This window comes from Hippopotamus amphibius, chromosome 15 (assembly GCF_030028045.1).
Source record: "Hippopotamus amphibius kiboko isolate mHipAmp2 chromosome 15, mHipAmp2.hap2, whole genome shotgun sequence".
Taxonomy (NCBI): Eukaryota; Metazoa; Chordata; class Mammalia; order Artiodactyla; family Hippopotamidae; genus Hippopotamus; species Hippopotamus amphibius.
Window position 1 is genome coordinate 2,799,991 of NC_080200.1, and position 19,700 is coordinate 2,819,690.

The 19,700-nt window shown below is 56.9% G+C and overlaps 1 protein-coding gene across 1 annotated transcript in view; it reads right to left on the minus strand.

Annotated features, from left to right (window-relative positions):
• Nucleotides 1-12,294: 12,294 nt before the first annotated feature.
• ZFR2 (zinc finger RNA binding protein 2) overlaps nucleotides 12,295-19,700 on the minus strand; it is a 44,982-nt gene continuing 37,576 nt past the window's right edge. Inside the window, exons 14-19 of the mRNA XM_057710310.1 lie at nucleotides 18,016-18,154; nucleotides 16,399-16,496; nucleotides 15,851-15,946; nucleotides 14,754-14,865; nucleotides 13,910-14,007; nucleotides 12,295-13,182 (exon numbers count right to left, since the gene is read on the minus strand). Coding sequence (XP_057566293.1) covers nucleotides 12,976-13,182; nucleotides 13,910-14,007; nucleotides 14,754-14,865; nucleotides 15,851-15,946; nucleotides 16,399-16,496; nucleotides 18,016-18,154 — 750 coding nt within the window. The 3' untranslated portion in view covers nucleotides 12,295-12,975. The remainder of the gene's footprint in view (nucleotides 13,183-13,909; nucleotides 14,008-14,753; nucleotides 14,866-15,850; nucleotides 15,947-16,398; nucleotides 16,497-18,015; nucleotides 18,155-19,700) is intronic.

Below are 19,700 nucleotides of genomic sequence, written 5' to 3' on the forward strand. Positions count from 1 at the left end.
GCCTCGGTTTCCTCCTCTGCAGGGCCAGGCAGCACCAGCTTCTAGCTCAGAGGACAACTTGATGAGCACTTGATGGCCTGGGGGCCTGGCCCCCAGCTGTTGCCCTGTGAGTTCCCTGACAGTTCTAACGGATGAGTGGGTGACTCCGCTTGGACAAGGATGCAGCTGATCTTAGAGGGTGATGAACCAAGATGCTCAGAATTAAATTTTCTGGTACCCTAAAAGGCTAAGTGTCTGTGCCCCTAAGAGGTCATGTGACTTCTGGAAACTGAAGCCCTAGGTTACAAGAATGACAGATATTCAGCATCACGCAATATTATGCAACAAAAACTAGGAGACTATGTGTATTAAAATGCTAAAATCTCTGGTTGTCAAAAACAACCGCCACTTACCAGAATGTGATACGATACCAACTGCAGGATCCCATTCACATTATACAGGAGGCAGTAAGTCCAAAGGGAACATTCCAGAAGGGGACTCTCCAACCGGCAAAGGGTTATTCCCAGTGAAGGAAGCAGGCAGGAAGTGAGCGAGCGAGGGAGAGGACGTCTTTCTCTGTGGTGGTGTAATTTACTAATAGTGGCAGCGTTTGCAGGCAGGTTTCCTGCTCATCCCTGTGCCCCATGGATCTGGCCGTGGGATGGTCTCAGGGTGTACCCCCGCCCCCAGTGACCAGCCACGAGCACTGCTTTGAACTAAGGGCCTGGGGACCCTGCAGCCAGCATTCAGCGGGGTCACTGGGGGCCAACCATATATGGCAAACCATCATTACTTGCCCAAAATAGAAACGCAGCGTCAAAGTAGCCACAGCGGAAACCCAGCAGCACCATCAGAGTCACACCAGCCACGGCAGCGGCCCCAGGCCCACGACGGAGGTCTGCCTGCTATGCTCAGCAAGGCCCCGAGCCTGTGCTTGAGACACCCCATTGCCTGGCACCCCATGGACGCTTTCTCCTTGATGCGGCCAGAGAGGTGGCAGGAGGTGGAGGGGTCTGCTTTCTCCCATGCAAAACCATGATACTTGGTGTCTGAGAAACACTGACATCCTCCCCAGGACCCCCAGGGGTCCTTGTCCCACTCACACTCTGGGAGGCCCCTACCCTAGAAGGAGTAACCAGAGAAACCAGAAGTGTTGAGACTGGAGAAGGGCGGTCTTAAAAGGAGACAGTGTCAGGTGCCCAAACCAACAAGGGCTGGCCTGGGTGACGGAGGCCCCCATGGTGTGGGCACGGGGCACGGAGCTGTGCCTGACTCCAGGGGAATAGATCTGAGTCCATGGTTTATTTGGGTCATAAGGGATGAGCTCCCCATCCCTAGAGGAATCCAAGAACCAGCCACTTTGAATCATGAAGACGTGATGGCTCTTCCAGTCCCCGGAGGTGGCAATACCAGCTTCTCCTCCCTCCCGCCTCCTACCAGCTTAAAGCCAGTTGGTAGACTCCCAGACTTCCTCAGCTCCGGGCTCCTCACCCCTCCAGGTTTCAGTCCTGTTGACTTGATTCCAGAAATTCTCTGACCACCCCAGCCCAATCCCGGCCCCTGGCAAGCCATGTGGTGCAGGCTGGTGACACGGAAGCCCCCTCCCTGCTTTCCTGGTTGCCTCCAGTTCTTCAGTTTTCTGCCTTGCTATCAGTCACCTTCCACTGCACCAAAAAGGGATGGAAACGTGATTGTGGCCCTCCCCTGCTCTATAGCCTTCCACAGCTCCCAAGTGCCCAAGGACAGAGCCTCAAATGCTCAGTCCGGCATTCAGGGCTCTTCTTGTTCAGCCTCCAGCCGACCTCCTGGGCCTCGTCTCCTGCTGCTACCAAGCACCCACTGGTCTGGCAGCACTGAAGTGCAGGAGTTTGCCTGCTTCTGTCCTAGTTGTCTGCTCTGCCTGGAATGTCCTTCCCCCTTGTCCAGCTGGCATCTCCGGGTCTTGCCATCTTTATGAAGCCATCTTGGATGTCCCCACTCTTCTCAGAGTCAGACCCCACTTCTGTGCCCTGAAAGGACATAGCACTAGCCCTCTTGTCTCGAGTGATGGGCTTGGACCTGGCCTTGGTGACTGAGCCCATCACCCTGCCTGAGAAGGAGCCGGCCCAGGGGAAGCAGAGAGAGAGACTGACTCCCTCAGGAAGGGTTCAGATGCTTGGATCCAGCCATGCCTGGAGTTCATGTTCTGCCTCATGTTGGAAGCTGGGTTTTGCTTTTTGGTGGCTTCAGGAGGGAGTTTCTGCCACTTGCAACCAAAGGGATTCCTAATACTGAAAATGGGACCAGAAGTTGGGTGTTGAAATGAACAGACTTGGGGCTTCCTTTGTGGTCCAGTGGTTAAGACTCCGTGCTCCCAGTGCAAGGGGTGCAGGTTCAATCCCTAGTAGGGGAACTAAGATCCCAAATGCCGTGCAGCCAAAAAAAAAAAAAAAAAAGAATGGATGTGGACCTGGTGAGTCTGATTAGGCTGCCCTAAACCCAGGGAGGAAGAGGGAACTCCTGGGTGTCCCTCTCCACGAGCTGACAAATCCGCCTTCCACCCACCAGGTCAGGTGGTGCTGGCTTCGGTCACTCACAACCGAGGAGCCCTGATGCACCCACCCTGACGTCCCCCTCCCGAAGGCTTGTCCAAATCTCACTGTTCTAACCCTTCTCATCTTTCTCCTGTTTTCACTGCTGCAGTTTGCCTAACCCTCCCTTCTCCAAGCTCCTGGAGGTTATTGGGGCCAATCTTCTCATTTTGGAATTGGAGCAGCTGAGACACAGAGAGGCAAAGCTGTTTGCCCTTGGTCACACAGCCGGGTCCAAGAGTCAGGCTCGTGGACTCCCCTGCTGGGGTTGTAAACTTCTCGAAGGCTGGGCACATTTCTTATTCTTCTTTACTAATACAGAGGAATATTGCAGCATGCATGAACAAAGGGCGTCATGTGACAGGCACGTTACGTAATGCATCAGTTGTAATTAGGATTAGCTACAAGGGGTGGAAGACTCCCAGTGCTAAAGGTTTGAATTAGCTAGGAATTAATCCTCTCTGAGGGAGGCAATCCTGGGCTGTGACAGGCACCCAGGATCCTGCCATCCTGTGGCTCTGCCTTTCTCAGCACTTGATCCAAGATGACTGCTCAAGCTCCAGCCATCCCATCTGCATTCCAGCCCACAGGAAGCAGGAAGTTTCAGAGAAAGGTGTACCTTTTCCCTTTAAGGACTTTTCCTGCAAGATGCACGTGACACCTTCACTTCATCCTGTTGGGTGGAATTTAGCCACAAGGCCAAGCCCAGGAGCAGGGGAGGCTGGGAAATACAGACTTTAGCGGCCAAGGAAGAGGGGGAGGTGGGAGCATCGGCTTTCTCTTCCTCAAAGCTCCCAGGCTCGCTCCCACCTCAGGGCCTTTGCATTCCTGTGCCTCCCGCCTGGGACACTTCCCCAGAAATGCCCAACATTCCAGAAATCCCACAGAATATTTCACCCCGCTGACACTTCACATCCCCTTCCCTTTGAAGCTCTGTAGAACCACCATGGTCAGACAGAACATATATTTTACCTTATCTCATTTACTGGCTGCGTCTTCTCTAGAACGTCAGCTCCCTGAGGGCAGGGATTTGGGACACAGCAGGTGCTCCGAACACACTTCTTAAGCCAATGAATATTGGGGAGAGAAGAGGTGAAGAGGTAAAGAGCAGTGCCTGTCACTTGTGAGGTGAGCACTCTTATTGGACCCATTTTGCAGATGAGAAAGCTGAGGCTCAGAGGGTGTTGAGGCATGCCCCGGGACTGGGGACGTGGTGGGCTGGGCTTTGAACCCAGGCCCGTCTGGCTCCAGGGCCCACATACTGGCTGCTCGGCAAGGTGTGGTGTACATGGTAGACCTCCAAAGAGAATGAGCCTGTAACAGCTTTCTGGATGTGGAGGGCAGCTGCTGCCAGATGTGGGGATGACTGAGCTGCTGGGGCCCCAGTGGATCCTTGGCTGGAACACGCGGCCCGATCAGACTGCCCCAGTTAGCACACCTTTAAATTTAGCTTTCTCTCCCTGCCAGGGGACGCGGGGATTCAGCGCAGGAGTGCTCCCCTCTTTCGAGGAAAAACGCTTTGCAACCAGAGTGCGGTCTGCCGTGCTGTTCTTGACTTGTCCAAGGAAGGGCCTCTCAGGTGACCTTCTTTGGGTGCTGGGGGTGAGCTTCAAACGGATCTGCCTTTGATGGGAGAGGCTGCCTGCTCTTCCCCTATGTCCCTTGTCCTGTCTTCCTTGTACCAAAGGTGGAGCCGGGCACCTAATTTCCCAGCCACGCTCATGGGTTCAATATGTATAACCTGGGTCTGTGTCACTTCCTGGCTTAAAACTTTCCCTTGGTGCCCTCTGTGCTCATGAAACCCAGCTCCCCACTGTGGCTTGGTGGGCCGCTGTCACCTCTCTGGTTCCAGCTCTCGTCTGTTCCTCAGATCCTCCAGGCACACTCCAGCCTCAGGGCCTTTGCACATGCTGTTTTTTTCCTCCTCATATGTGCTCCTCCCAGCTCTTGGCAAGGCAGCCTCCTTCTCAGCATTTCTGACTCCTCCAAGAGACCCTGCCTGACCACCTAGAGGGCCCCCCACCATCCAAGCCTGAGTCACTTTCTGTTGCCCTGTCTGAATCACTCCTATCAACTGCCTTTCAGTTGCCTTGCTCCCCTTGACAGAGTGCAGGCTCCGTGAGCAAGGAGGGGACCAGCTGTGGCCTGGGCAAGCATTTATCTCTGGAGCCCTCCCAGAACAAATGAACGCAGAGTCATGTGAGAGGGTAAAGTCAGAGGGACAGAGGGCCATCCACAAGGTATTGGAAGACTTGCCCCTGTGCCCCTGGCTACAGGATCCCGCCTTGATCCTCTGCATCCCGTCCCCGTGCCCTCATCAGCAAACTCTCTGTCCAAGGTCAAGTGATTGCTGTCTTTTTTTTTTTTTTTTGGCTGCATTGGGTCTTTGTGGCTGTGCGTGGGCTTTCTCTAGTTGCAGCGAGCGGGGGCTACTCTTCATTGCGGTGCGCAGGTTTCTCATTGTGGTGGCTTCTCTTGTTGCGGATCATGGGCTCCAGGAGTGCAGGCTTCAGTAGTTGTGCCACATGGGCTCAGTAGTTGTGGCACGGGCTTATTAGTTGCTCTGCAGCATGTAGGATCTTCCCAGACTAAGACTCGAACCTGTGTCCCCTGCATCGGCAGGCGGATGCTGTGATCGCTGTCCTTGCTCAACTCTGCTGTCGTAGCATGAAAGCCACCATAGAGAGAGAACACAAGGGCAAGAGAACAGGTATGGCTGCATTCCAATAAAACGTTACTTATGGATGCTGAGATTTCAACTTCATGTACTAGTCACATGACATGTGGTATTATGACTCTTTTTTCCCCCACCATTTATAAACGTAAAGAACCATTTCTAGCTCACGGGATGCACAAAATCAGACGGTGCATGCTAGATGGTGGGTAAGTGGGCTGTAGTTTCCTGACCTCTGGTCTCTGTATTTTCTTATAAGTAGGCACATTTTCTCATATATTTGATCCTATAAGTGCACTTCTCATCTATTAAATTAAATGTGTCACTATTCACAGCACATAGTAAGCTAAGCGCTCTCCAAATTATACAAAGCTCCCTGACTCAGCAATGAGCCCCTCGAAGGTACGTATGTTTTCTTCTTGTCCAAATTAATAGTAGCAATAGTTGTAGAGTGTTTGGCTGTGTGCTGAAGAGTGTGCGACGCTTAAAAAAAAACTGTTTTAAACAAAGCCCTGTGTGTCTCACTCCCCAAGGGCTGCCTCTGCTGTTTCCATTGGCTGTTTCTCCGGCATTTGCTTCTGTCTTTCCAAATCATGGTTTACACATCTATGGATTTATCAGTTGAAAGCTGCCCATCGATTTCCTACTCCTGAGAGTACAGATTTAGCTCTATCAGGCATATTGCTCTACCAAAAGTTATATCACAATTTTTGTTTACATGAATATTCAGTACTTATGTTATTATATGAAAATATTGTTCATAGCACAGCACTGTACACTAAGGAACACTTTACTTTTCTAGGACTTGTTTTTCGATTTGCCTGGAGTTCGTGATTGCCTTTGTTTTTTTCCTATGTCGGTGGCTCTGTCTCCCCAAACCCCTTGGGTGGAACTAACTTCTCCATGCAGGGGCAGCTGTTGCCCAGATGTGCTACTGGCCCCTCTTCTTCAGCTCCTGGGGTTCCTGGGGTGTAGCTCCCCATTTCTTGGGTCCAGGTCTCCCGTTTCTTGGTTTGTGCCCTGGTTTGAGGAAGGTACACTCCCTGGGCATTTCCAGAGGCAGTGTTCTCTTTCAGCTCTCCTGCGTGATTGGTGGTTTGGCTGAGGAAAGGTGTTCTGGGTGGAGGATATATTCCCTTGCCTCAGGTCCTCCAGCTTCCAGTCTTGGGCAGCTGAACACTCTGAACTGTTCTGCTCCCTCATTTTCTGCTTATCACCTTTTTTTCCCCCTCCCTTTGTCTCCGGAAGCTTGTAGAATATTCTCTGTCTTCTCTTTATTCTCCACATTCTGCATTTTCACAGTGTGGGTTTGGTATGGGTCTGGTTTTCACCTGTGGTGCTGTCCATTCAGTGGGCTCTGTCATATCTTCCATTCCTGGCAGGCTTTTTTTGGATGATGTCACTGGTGATGTCTTCCAATTTTAATGTCTCTGGTCTCTCTATGTAGAATTCTTTGTCATATATTGGGCTTCCTGGATTGATCTCATTTTCTTGTCTACATTTTTTTTCTTTTTATCTCCTCATTCTGTTTTTTTTTTTTTTTTTCCTTCCAACCCTTCTGTTGTCATTTGAATTTTGATCATCAGGTTTTTCACGTCTGAGAGCTTTTTCTGGTTCTTCGAATGTTCCTTTCAAAAGGCAAATTTAAACTTGTTTCCTGGCTAGTATACTTTGTATCAGCTCTCTGAGGATAATATATATATATACAGAGGTTTTTTTCTAGAACTACTTCTGTTCTCATTCTCTCTTTCCTCCAAGTTACTTTTGCCCCCTCTGTTTGGGTCTTGGCCTCTTTTCTGGCTAACATGTATGAGTGGAGGGCTACAGAGCCAACAGGAAGCTCCTCGCCATGGGAGTGGCTCCACTCTGGGGTGATTATGGGGGGACTGGCCACTGTTGGGGAGTCCCCAAACATCAGCAGCACCTGTAGGGCTTTTCTCACACATGTTCCATGTGTGACTTCCATTTCAATCACTGGTTTCACTCTCACCCCTGCCCTCCATCATGCCCTGTCCCTGGGGCTAAACCTTTTTGGGCTGCAAGCATTTAAAAAATGCATTTTATTACTGAGTTCTTACCACAGCTCTACAGGGTTGGTGCTATGATTTTTTTTTTTTTAATTTTTGGCTGTGTTGGGTCTTTGCTTCTGTGCGCAGGCTTTCTCTAGTTGCAGCAAGCAGGGGCTACTCTTCGTTGTGATGTGTGGATTTAGTGAGGTGGCTTCTCTTGCTGCAGAGCACGGGCTCTAGGCACACGGGCTTCAGCAGTTGCGGTGTGTGGGCTCAACAGTTGTGGCTCGAGGGCTCTAGAGCACAAACTCAGTAGTTGTGGCACGTGGGCTCAGTAGTTGTGGCTTGCAGGCTTAGTTGCTCTGCGGCATGTGGGATCTTCCTGGACCAGGGCTCAAACCTGTGTCCCCCACATTGGCAGGTGGATTCTTAACCACTGCGCCACCTGGGAAGTCCCGGTGCTATGAGTTTTAATCCAGTTTTCTAAGAGGCTCAGGGAGGTTCAGTGAGCACCTGACACCCCACAGCTAGTATGATAAAGGACCATGGAGTCACCCTCACTGCAAGAAGCGACAACTCTGGTTCATCTTTGGGTTCTCCCAAGGAAGGCAGTATTTGCTGACTGAATACTGAATAAATTTCAACATTCTCAGTGGGAGACACAGGGAGGCCACGTGAGTGACGGCCCACAGCACATAATAGGTGCTCGATCAACACGTGCTGAATGAAAGAACAGCAGCTGAGGACACGAGACGTTGCAGAATGAAACCTAACTGCTAAAGGTATGTGCAGAAAAGTGTTTTGGAAATATTATCATCCATGAAAAAGAGTGAAGCACTGACATACACTGCAACATGGATGGACCCTGAGAACACGATGCTCAGGGAGAGAAGCAGACACAGAAGGACACACAGGGTGTGACTCCACTGATGGGAAATGTCCAGAACAGGCAGATCCCCAGACACAGAGAGTGGGTTCCTGGTTGTCAGGGGCTGGGGACGTGTTGTGGGGGATGACTGCTAATGGGGATGGGGCTTCTTTGGGGGATGATGAAATGTTCTGGAATTAAATAGTGATGACGGTTTACACAACACCGTGAAAATACCAAAAACCACTGAGTCATACACTTTGAAACAGAGTGGCGAATTTTATATTATGTGTATTTTAGCACCATAATAATAATGAAAAAGATCTGTCTCCAAAGGTCTCCGGAAGAATTAAATTAGAAAAAGTATATCTAGGCACCTTGAAAACACAGCTGAGAAATCAAAGTTGTTATAATGTCAAGTGAAGAAAAAGGAGGAATCAAAGTGGTATAAACAGCCCATCTGTAACCGAGAGTCTGGAAAATGAGAAAACTGGAAGGAAACAGAATATTAACAGTGGTTGACTTTGTTTCCCTTCTTCCACTCTTCTGAAACTCCCAAGATTTTTGTAATTGGAAAAACCCAATGCGTGAAAAAATTTGTGTTAAAACAGACACAAAATTCACCATTTTAACCATTTTTAAGTGCACAGTTCAGTGGCATTAAGTACATTCACTTTGTCGTGCAACTAACCCCACCCTCCATCCCCAGAACTTTTTCTTCCCAAACGGAAACTCTGTCCCCATGAAACACGGACTCCCCACCCCCTCCCCCAGCCCCTGGCCCCCACCGTCTACTCCCTGTCTCTGTGGATCTGACTCCTCTAGGGACCTCCTGGGAGTGGAGTCAGAGAGTATCTGTCCTTCTGTGTCTGGTTTCTCTCCCTGAGCATCATGTCCTCAAGGTTCATCTATGTTATTTGCAGCAGATGTCAGACTCTCCTTCCTTTTTAAGGCTGAATAATAGTCCACGCTATGGAGGGACCACATTTGTTTCTTCATCTGTTAGCGGTTGCTTGGCTTTTGGCTTTTCCCCACCATTTAGCTGCTGTGAATCATGCCACTGGGAACATGGGTGTGCAAATATCTGCTTCCCAGTATCTTTATTTTTTAGAACTTGGGGAGATATAAACGGGGTGATACCCCCTGTGCCCCCTACCCCAGGCTGCCCTCTCCACCTTAAGGAGAAACATGAGAGTCCTCTGACTTGTACACTCAGCAAAGCCTTAACCTGCTTACCTGAAACATCGTCTCAGCCCCGGAAGCCAAACTAACAGGTGACCAGGGAGAAGACGGAGCCAACATTTCCCCAAACACGCCTCAGGCCGGCCAAGCCTTGGAGATGCTCCCTCTGCCAGCGGGTGCGACTCATTTGGACCCGGGACGCGGTGTGTTTTCGTGGCTCTCTTTCTGCGCTATTGGTGATTTGGCAGGTGGGGTCAGCAGACCGGCCCTTCATGTTTGTCTCTGCTGGTCTGCTTGCCAGGTCTGGCTCCAGCCCTGCCCACACGGCCCCCGCATCATCCCTCCCACACTCACCGCCGTCTCCTAGCAACCGGGCTGGCCCGCCAGCATCCCGCAGCCTAGGTCCCGCGTCGCCTTCTTGGGCTGCTTCTCCCGCCCCGCAGCAGGCCGAATCCTCAAGTGCCTCGTCCTACGTCCCCCCCGCCAGCCGCCGGCCTGCTCTGGGGTCCTCTGCCTGGTGGGGAGAGGGCTGGAGAGGAAAGATGAGAAGCGACCGCTCTTCAGGCCTGTAGCAAGCACCATCGCCCAGGCGTCCCATCCATCTGGATCGTGTACGACACTAACCAACTGTCTGATTTTGTGGCTGCGTTGCCTAAACGCGGTGTTTTGAAGTTGCTAGGGGGGCAGATTTAACTCTCTGTCAACTGGATTGGTTTTAAAGCACCGGATGGAGAAGATCATATCTATCTTCCCCGGGAGGCGGGGATGGGACAGTGAGCGGTGGGTTGTGAGATTTCCTGGAGCTGCCACGGCCGGGATGTGGGGGAGGCTCATGGTAGCGGGACAGGGGCTTTCTGCAAAGGTGCAGCGGTGACGCTCACCCCTGAAAGCCAACCCCTTCTCCCGTCCCTTCACCCTCTTGCCAGGGCCTTAGTCAAAGGCTCTCATCCTGATCAGTACGGTAATCTCCTGGGATGAGACGGAAACAAATGGGGTCTTCTCATCTGCTGGGAGGTGAATCCCTCCAACACGGAGACCCATCTTTGAGGGTCAGAGCATGGTTTCAAGCATTAACATATTTATTGAACTTGGTCTGTTCTAGACTGGGGGTACCGTGGTGAGTAAGGCAGATACACTTCCTGCCCATAGACAATTCACAGCCCACCCCGGGGTGGGGGAGAGGGAAGGCAGACCACAAACGATTTTGATCTGTGACGCGTGGCGTAAAGGAAATGAACAGGGTGATGTGACAGGTTGAGGCAGTCAAGGAGGCCTCGCTGAGACCCGAAGGAGGAGAGCAGCGGCTGGCCATATGGACCAGGGGAAGAGCTTACCAGGCAGTGGGAACAGCACATGCAAAGGACCTGGGGCAGGAAGACATTTGGCTGGTTCACTGAGGACCAGCAGAGACTAGTAGGTCTGAAGTGGAGTTACTGAGGCACATGGTGGCAGTTGGGTTCTTTTGGGGGCTTTGTCTGGATTTGGGGTTTTGAGTGCAACCCTGAGTTTTATCTTGAGCCCCCAGCTTCTGGTGGGTTGACTCTTCAGAGCGCCAGAAGCTGTGAATGGAGAGCAGCACAAGTGGGACCAACAGGACTTCTGGATGGCTTGGCCCCAAGCACAGAGAAACCCAGGAGGACTACCCGGTGGTGGTGGTGGTCAGCCTGGGCAGCTGGGTGAATAGCGGGGCTGTCAACAAGAGACGCAGAGGGAGAGGGGGTGTGTGGGTGAAGCACCCCTGCAGGAAGTGGAGAATGTCCCCTGTACCTGGTCTGTGGCTGTGGCCAGGACCAGCTGAGGGGTTGCTCTGTCTTGCTGGTGTTGTTGGGGTACTGCTTCTTCAGGAAGGGGCCGGAAGCAGAGGAGCGTGGCCTGCCCTCCCGAGGACGTTGCAGTGGTCAGGCACCAGCTGGCCACTTCCTGTTTCCGGTAGATAATTCGCCAGCTAGAACCAGGCTACGCTTTGCTTGCAGAGGGGGGGGTGACACCCTTGGCCCAGCTCTGAGAAGGGGGTCCTGGCCATCTCCCTGTGCCCAAGGGCACATGCCACTCCCGCTAGGGGCCACGGCAACCCCGCCTGCCTCCTGCCCTCTCCGCCCTTCAAGCACTGCCTGGGGATGCCCTGGGGGCTTGAAGCTGCCAGAGGCTCGGCTGCGCCCGCGTCTCCCTCTCTGGACCGCCCCCTTAGGTCTGCATTGAGGATTTGGGGAAACTGCGGGGGAGCTCTTGGTAGGAGGCCTGCAGGTGAAGAGCTACCCCTCCCGACTCTGCTCGGCCGCCCCCTCTTCCAGGAAGCCTTCTGGGTCCCCGACCCGCCCGCTGATGGCCCCGCTGTGCACCGCCTGGACCAGGCCAGGGTGGGCTCCTCGGGTGGCTGTGGGAGGTGCGTGAGATGAGTGCTTCTTGCGCTGGATCCCCGGGAGTGGGGGTGGGGTCTGCAGAGCCTGGCTCCTCTGCATCCCAAGGGGACCTCAGTGTGGCGATGGCCTGGGAAGCACCGGCCCCTTGAACCTCCCCCGCCCCCCATCCACACTCCCAGCCTCAGAGCCTCGAGGAGAAGCGCCAGCTGGTCAGGGCCCCTGCCTGGAGCCCCAAGAGGCTGCGGGAGCGCAGCAGCGTCGGTCACTGCATCCCGAGGAAGGACTGCGCGGTCCACACCAAGAGACAGGCATATCTTGTTTATTCCCCACCCCCCAAACTTCCGGGTAGTTCTACGAAGACATGAGATGTGAAGCCACACGTAGGCTGTCCCTCAAACACAGAAATGAGCGTGAAATAATCAAGTGAGCAGAAGAGATCGTGTCGGCCCAGAGATGGACTTTGCCCCTTCAGCGCCACCGGGCAGCAAGCTGAGAGAAGCTGTCGCAAAGAGGGAAGTTCGGACGGATCGGGGCGGGGGCTGGGCAGGGGCGCCCTCACATCCACCAGTGCCGGGAGGAGCCTGCCTCTGGGCCCTGCTTCCAAGGGGCGGGCCCTGGACCCGCGTTGGCTGCAGCTGCGCAAGGAGGCCGGGAGAAAGCCCCGAATGAGGTGTACGCAGCGGCTCCTCGCGGGGCAGAAGGCACGCGGTGGCACGGGGTGCGGCGCCGTGGCGGTCACCGACGTTCCCGAGGTCAGCCAGCATCCTCACCACCCTTCGGCTCTGCGGCGCTCTCCACGGCGGGCGGGGGGATGAGCCCTGAGAGCTCAGGCCCTGCAGACCTCTGGCCGCGGGGCTGGCTCCAGGCTGGGGAGCTGGAGGGGGGCAGCGTGTTTGGAGCCGACTGGGCTTGGGGCCCAGGGACCCCGGCCTGGGCACACTCTCAGGCTTGGCCACCACCCCAGATCATCCCGACCTGCCTCCGGGCCGGGCTTCCTGATGTGGGACCCCCATGGGCGTGCCCGCAAGATATCAAACCCACACACGGCTGGCGCGTCCACACGAAGCCGTTGAAAAGCCCACACCCTTAGTCCACTGCAGGGTGAGTTTAAAGCTAGCAAGAAGTGCCAGGGTTTAAAACTGCGCTGCACCTTCCTGCCCGGGGGAAGGCAGGCCTTGGGGTGCTGCGCCCGCACCCCCTGCAGCTCAAAGCGCCAGATGAACAGATTTCACTAATGACTGAACACGTGTCTTTAAAGAAATCTACGGAACGCTACTGCAAAGGAGAACAGGACTGTCCAGCGTCAGGGGGGAAGCAGCCACTCGGCGGCGTGTCAGGTCCCGTTGGGGAGGCCAGGCCGCTCACCCGGGCCCTCCTCTGCCCCGCCAGCCCGCTTCCTCTGGCCGGCGCCCTCCTCGGCCTCGCCCACCTCCCGCGGCCTCTTCCGGAAGCGCGCCCCAGGCCTGCTTTTGGGGGGCGGCAGAGGGTCGATGCCCAGGATCTTGTGGATCTGCCGGAACGCCAACATGCGCAGGGCGTGCTGGGGGCAGACGGCCCGTCAGGACCCTCTGCCCGCGCCCCGCGTGCCCGCCTCTCGCGGCCCCGTGGGGACTCGGGGGCTGGGGGTGGGGGTGGGCATCCTGGGCAGCCTTTTGGCCAGTGCCGAGCTCCCGTCACCCTGGCACGTGAAGGACTGTGCTGGGAGTTGCCTGCGCCGGGGGGAGGTGAGGACGGTGCCGGGAAGCCCCTGGGAACACCGGCTCTTTCTCTCCTAGCTGCGGGGACCCCAGACCCTGCCTCTCCTGCGTCAGCTCTGACCAGAGCAGTGTGACTCTCTCCACTGAAGGCCATCCAGGAACGTCAGGCCCAGGGTGATTTCTGTACTGCTGGGAGACTTGCTTATAAATAAAAATTTGCAAACAAAAAGGAAGCCACAGGTGAGGGCTCTGCTTTGACACTCGAAGCTGTTGAGGCCCAGCGGGAGGCCTCGGTTGGGTGTTTGCAGACTGCAGGGTGGGGGGCGGGGGTACCCAGGACGGTGCCAGCCAGCGAGGCCCCAAGTCTGCGCCTCATCACGGGACCAGCTTTGGTTCTGGGCCAGGCTGGCCCGGCCCCCTGGAAGCAGTCCTGCCACCCACAAGCCACCCGTCTCCACAGGGCAGGGGGCGGGAGGGGGAGCCCCAGACCGTTTCCTGGGACGCAGCACCGATGCAAACGGTTGAGCCGGCCCGAGTGGGCCGAGGGAGCCTTGTGGGCCGGCCTCCTACCTGGGCACTGGCCGTGATGTCCTCCCGCTCCTGGAGGGTCATGGACCCGAGGGCGTCCATCTGGTCTCTCTCGCAGGGATCCTGGAGCCCGGGCCCATCTTTGCGAGGAGAGGTAGGGGCGGCAGAGAAGGAGAGCGCGCCTTTGTGAAGGCTGCCGCCGCGGCTCAGCAACGCTGGGGGTCTGCACTGGACCCCACGTGCCCACAGGCCACACCAGGCCTCTCCCCCCCACGTCCTCCCTCCAGCCCCACACGCATTCAGAGGAACTCCTCGCCGCCTGTCGGTGCGTGTGCGCACGCGTTGGTGAGTGTGGAGTTACATAAAAGGCTCACACCACGGGCCAGTGTATTAAAAATACACTCTCTTCTTCCACTTAATACACTATCACCTGTCGCTGAAACGACTGGAAAACACCGTTTTGCATCTAACATGTCACTCGGGCCACACAGGTCGCTGTCCTCCTCCTGCTGCCGTGAAGAACACCTTGGTGAACATCTCTGTACGCAGCCCATGGTGGAATTCCTACCGTTTCCTTCGGAGATGTCCCCCGGGCTGTCCCTGTCTCCCCAGGGAGGGTGGGTGTGACATCGAAGAGCATGAGAGAAGGTCGCGGACCCCTCCCCTCCAGCCTGCACCCCGCCTCTTCTTCCGGCCTGTCCACGCCTCTGCGTGGTTCCTTTGTGTGAGTGACATGCATGTGCGTGTCTGTGCCCGCGGTCCTACCTGGGCTGGACGTGGTTCTTGAGTGTTCCTAGGAGGCTCCTCTACCCACCCCCTCCCCCTCCACGGCCCCTGGTCTCCGCCACGTGCTCCAGGCTCTGAGCTCCCGGCCAGAGGGACTGACCTGTCAGGAGCGTCCCCGAGGCCACGCACTCCAGGACCCGTCTCACGGCGTCCCCCGGGCTCAGGGGCCCCTTTGTGCTACTCAGAGCCTTCTCCACCAGCAGCTCCATGGCCTGGGCGGGGCGGGGACAGAGACGGAGGCCCGGGCCTTTGAGGAGAGAGTGGCTGTGCGGCCTCGGCTGGGTCTGCAGGGGACCGGCCCCCTCCCAGCTCTTGCCCTCATGCCCACCCACCCCTGAACTTCTACAAGGAGGGGGTCACCGGGGCCTCACCACCTTGCTGTGGCCATAGGAGGGTTTCTCCCCTCTCTCGCCTCAGGTTCCTCATTGGCAAAATCCCATCGATGGTAACATTGCAAACCAGCGTCATGAGGGTTAAAAGAACCTTGTTCTCCGTGACCCGAGGTTCAGACAGTGAGGACCGTGAGGGTCACAGGAACTTGGGGGCTGGCTGAGGTGTGTCCCCTCCTCCAAGGAGCCACCTACCTGGAGGGTCCCAGGGCAGGGCAGGAGGTGTGAGCTATCGTGGGGGGTTTCCCTGTCTACACCTACAGGGAAACGGGCTCCGGGGAATGCGGGGCCCTCCCCGCGTCTGAGTGAGCCCCTCGTCACTCAGCACGGGGCCGGCCACTCTGCCAACCACCAGGGGTGGCACCGAGCGTGGACGTCTCCCTGGACCACGGGAGGAAGCCAAGGTCCGGGTGGGCGCCAGAGACGGCCCTCATGAGCAAGGCTAAGGGCAGCCTGGGCTGGGGTGGGATGGGTCCAAGAACCCGCCCTCGCCGGGCCGCTGCACTGACGCCTGCAGGTCTAGGCAAACACCCCAGCTCCTGCCGGGCACCCTTGTATTTGCATGTTTCCTGGTCCTGCCCGCAGGTTGTGGGTTTAAGATAATGCAGTCAAATGAGGCTGTGTCTGTAGCAAGCCTCACCCCTGGGCCAAGGGCCCCGAGACACCCCACCCCATCCACCTCTCCTGGCGCTCAGACCGACACCAGCCCTTTCTTGGAAAGCTGGGCGCTGGACCAGGAAACGAGGCTCGGCCTGTCAGGGGTCAGGGGCTTCCTAAAGCAGGGCTGGGCCCCCTGGCGCTGCCTCACCCAGTCCGGCAGGGCCCCCCAGGTGGGCACGCGCCGGCAGAGGTCCCGGAGGACCCTGATGACAATCACACAGGGCTGCAGGCCGCTGGCTCTCGCCTTTGGGGAGAGAAGCACACGTTAGCTCCAGGGAGCTACAAGGACGTGGCCGGCGGGGCACGTGCACAGGGCCAGGGGAACAAGGGCTGTCGGCCAGGTGCAGGGAGCCCGGCCGGGGGTCCGGTCCTGGCAGTGGAGGCATCAGGGACGCCAGGGGGCACCGGCTGGCCGGCCTCACGGGTGGCGACCGGAAGCAGAGCCCACTCCCCAGTGGCCCAGGCCTGAGCCCCAGTGCCGGCGTCAGTGGCGGTGGGCGGGGGGCCGGTCATGGGACACGGCATCCCCACCCCCAGAGTGGTGGTCAGTCCTTTGAAGTTCCCGACCCCGTCAGCCAGGAAGTAACCTCCGTCAGGTGAGCCCTGGGCAAGGACCTGCGGGCTGGGGAGCCACCGCCCCACCCCCACGCCTGTCCCTTCTCTGCACTGGGGGCCCGCCCCGGGCCGCCCCCTGACCTGGAACCACTTGGCATGGCGGAGGGCAGCCAGCGACTGGAGGCACTTCTCTGGGCTCAGGACATCTCCCGGGTCGGGTGGAGGCGCCTCGGTTCCTCCTGGAAGAGAAGGGCACGTGGGCCAGGCGCCCCTCCCCCTGCTCCTGCCTCCCCGGCCACATGGCTGGGCCCTCAGGTCCCTGGGCCTCGGTGCATTTGTCCGGAAGACACGCGGTTCCGCTCGCTGGCCCTTCCTCTGGGACGCCGCTCGGACCCCAGACATGCTCTCCATGAAACCCCATCTCCTCTGGGTTCTGCGCTCCCACGAGGAAAGAGCTCCGCACTTGCCACCTGGCGCCATCAGCGCCGACTCCCTTGGTTAGCAAATCACTGCTCAGCTGGAAAACTGAATGAAGCTGGATCTCCAGAACCTCCCACATGCATAATTCAAAGGGAGACAGTGGGTCAGGTGTGCACACACGCCATCACGGAGGACCAGGGCCCCAGGTCTGGGGGACATTCCAGCCTGTTTTTCCTTCCTTCTTCTTCTTGCATCAGGAATATTCTTCTCCCCTCAGTCTATGAAGCCCTGATGTTTTAGGTCACAGGGGGGAGCAGGGGTTTCTCTTTCACCCACAAACCCCCCGACTCCCACCCCCCCAGGCCTGAGTCTGCTCCTTCGGGGCTGAGAGAGAACGACAGGAGAAGCTGAAAGCGCCCCCCCCCCCCCCCAAACACAGCCAGCAGGGCGCGGACACCCAGTGAGGAGCAGCTCCGGGGGGCCGGGCTCCCGCTGAGGGGTCTCCGTGTCTCTCGCCCCCTCCAGTCCGCCTCCTTCAATGGCCGCAGACCTTGAACCCTTCCCAACGTTCCCAACGACCCCCTGGTTCGCATGGGAGCAAGCCCGAGCAGGGCCTCCGCTGGAGCTGAAGGGCGTCCCTGTTTCTTCCCACTGTCTTTAGTTTCAGATGACAGATGACACCCTCTTTATGACAACGGGTAATGGCTTTCCACTTACGGTTCAAAGGCCCTCCTGCTTAAAAATTTAAGAGCCAAAAAGGAACTGATTTGGAGGAAAGCATCAGTGGTTGGTGGCCCTCAGCTGTGACAAAAATCATAAACAGGGTCCCAGAAGGACCGGAGTTTGGGAAACAGTCTCGGGGCTGTTCCAGGAGGTTCCACGGCTGGACGAGACTCGGGTGCATCCCCGTCACCTTGGCCTGCACCCTCCTTGTTGGCTGCCCTCTGGCCTCGCCCCGCACCCTCTCCCGCTCGCTCTGACAACGCCCATCTGTCTCAGGTCCCCAGGCCCCTGTCTTGCTGGGGGACCTGGCATAGCTGGTCTCCTCGGGGCAGGGAGCAGGTGCCTGCATGGCCCAGAGGCAGGGGAGGAAGGGCTCCCTGTGCACGCGCCCCGCAGCCGGGTTCTGAGCCCCTCAACACTCTGTCCCAGCTCTCTTCCTCCCCTCCTCCACTGTCTCAAGGCCCAGCCCTTATCTGACCAGGGCATCCAGGTTAACGAAAGTGCTGGAAATTGGCCGTGGCAACCCCCCCACCCCCCGCCCAGAGCAGAGGCGGACGCTGCCCTAGGCCACCGGGTGTGTGGGGAGGGGGGCGGGACAGAAGGGCCCGGCCGCACCTCGGTCTGCAGAGGGGTCCTCCCGCATCAGGGGCGAGGTGATGGACACGGAGACCTGTACCCGGGGCTCCTCGCAGGAGGAGATGACGATGTTGGCCTCAGGGTCGGAGGAGACTTCGTACTTGTCCTCTGTCACCACCTGCAAGGTGCAAATACAACACGAGGCCTCATGACGCCAGCTGAGAGGCAGGAGTGGTTGGGTGCCAGGCCCCATGCCGGGCATTCTGGAACCTCCTAAGGATGGAGACACAGCCCCGCCCTCCAGAAGTGCACTCCTAGAAATGAATACAGACAACAGGCCCAGCATGGAGGTGCCTTCATATGTAAAAACACCCTTGGCTCAATAACAACATCAGCAAGCCAACAGCAAAACCAGCAAGCAATAGATAGTTTGCAGAGAGAGAAACCAAAGTGACCCTTTCTACACAATGACAGAAAAAGACTCCCACGGTAAGGGAGAATCACGGTAAAACTAGAATGAGGGGCCACTGTCACCTGCAGCAAGGACAAAACTCAGGTAGTCTGAGGAGCCGCTGGGCTCACCAACATATGCATCTCTCAACTGCTGGTGGAGGCTGACCTGGCCACGCTCAGCAGACACAGCCGGGCTCAGGCCTCTGACCCGTTGACTCGGCAGCGGGACGCGCTCTGCGTGTGTGGAGCACTGTGTGTACAAGGTCATTCCTTGGCTGTGGCCTCGCTGGTACCACAGAACACGGGACACAACCTAAATGTCCAGCTCCAGGGAGGGGACGCCAGTTACGGACAAGCGGCAACGGGATACTCTTCAGCCACAAAAGAGTGACGCTCCCTAAGTACCAATATGGAATGTGACCCAAGAGATGCTATTCAGTGGCAAAGGCAAAATCCTTCAGTTGGTCTGACAGGCTACCATTTGGGTAACAAGGGCAGAATGGTGGTTTCTCAGGACACTGGGCAGGGGCTGCCTCTAGGCAAGATCTGAGGCCCCTCGCTCTGGTCCCACCCCACGCCTGACCGGGGCTCAGCCCCACCCCAGCACAGGCTTCCTTACAGCCCAGACCGCCCCTGCCCCACCCCCCACCCCATCAGCCCCGGCTCCATCACGGGGGGGAACCGAGGGTCTGGCCCCAGCAAGCAGAGACTCCAGACAAGCCCCGCCCTCTCGACGGATCCCCATCCCCTCCATTTACAGCCTCGCCAGCCTCTCACTCTCAGGGCGGCTCAGGGACAAGGGACCCCTTGCGCATAGCCATCAGGACTCTGACTCCATCATCGATTACCAGCCGCCCAGGAGACTGTACAACGAAGGTGGGTTTGGCTGCAGTGACCCGGAGCCTGGAGAGGCTTTGCTGGGTCCCTCCTCTTGCTTTGCGGTCCCTGAGATGCTCAGCCAGGTAATGGCTAAGAGGGTCAGTCTACGTGGCTGGGGGCAGCGTGGAGGCACCGCCAGCCCTCCCGTGGTCTTAGCCATCTTCCCCATGGCCTCACCCATCTTCGTAGGGCCTAGGGCTTTGTCTTAGCCACTGGGCTGCAAGGTTCCAGAGGACACGGCCTGCACCTGAGCCATCTTTGCACCCCCTACTGTATGTCATGTCAAGTCATGTCATGGTGTTCAGGAAATGAGTGATTAAACTGGTGAAGTCAGAGTACGTCACTCCCCGGCTTAAAACCCTCCAGTCTCCCCATTTCCCTGAGGAGGCAAT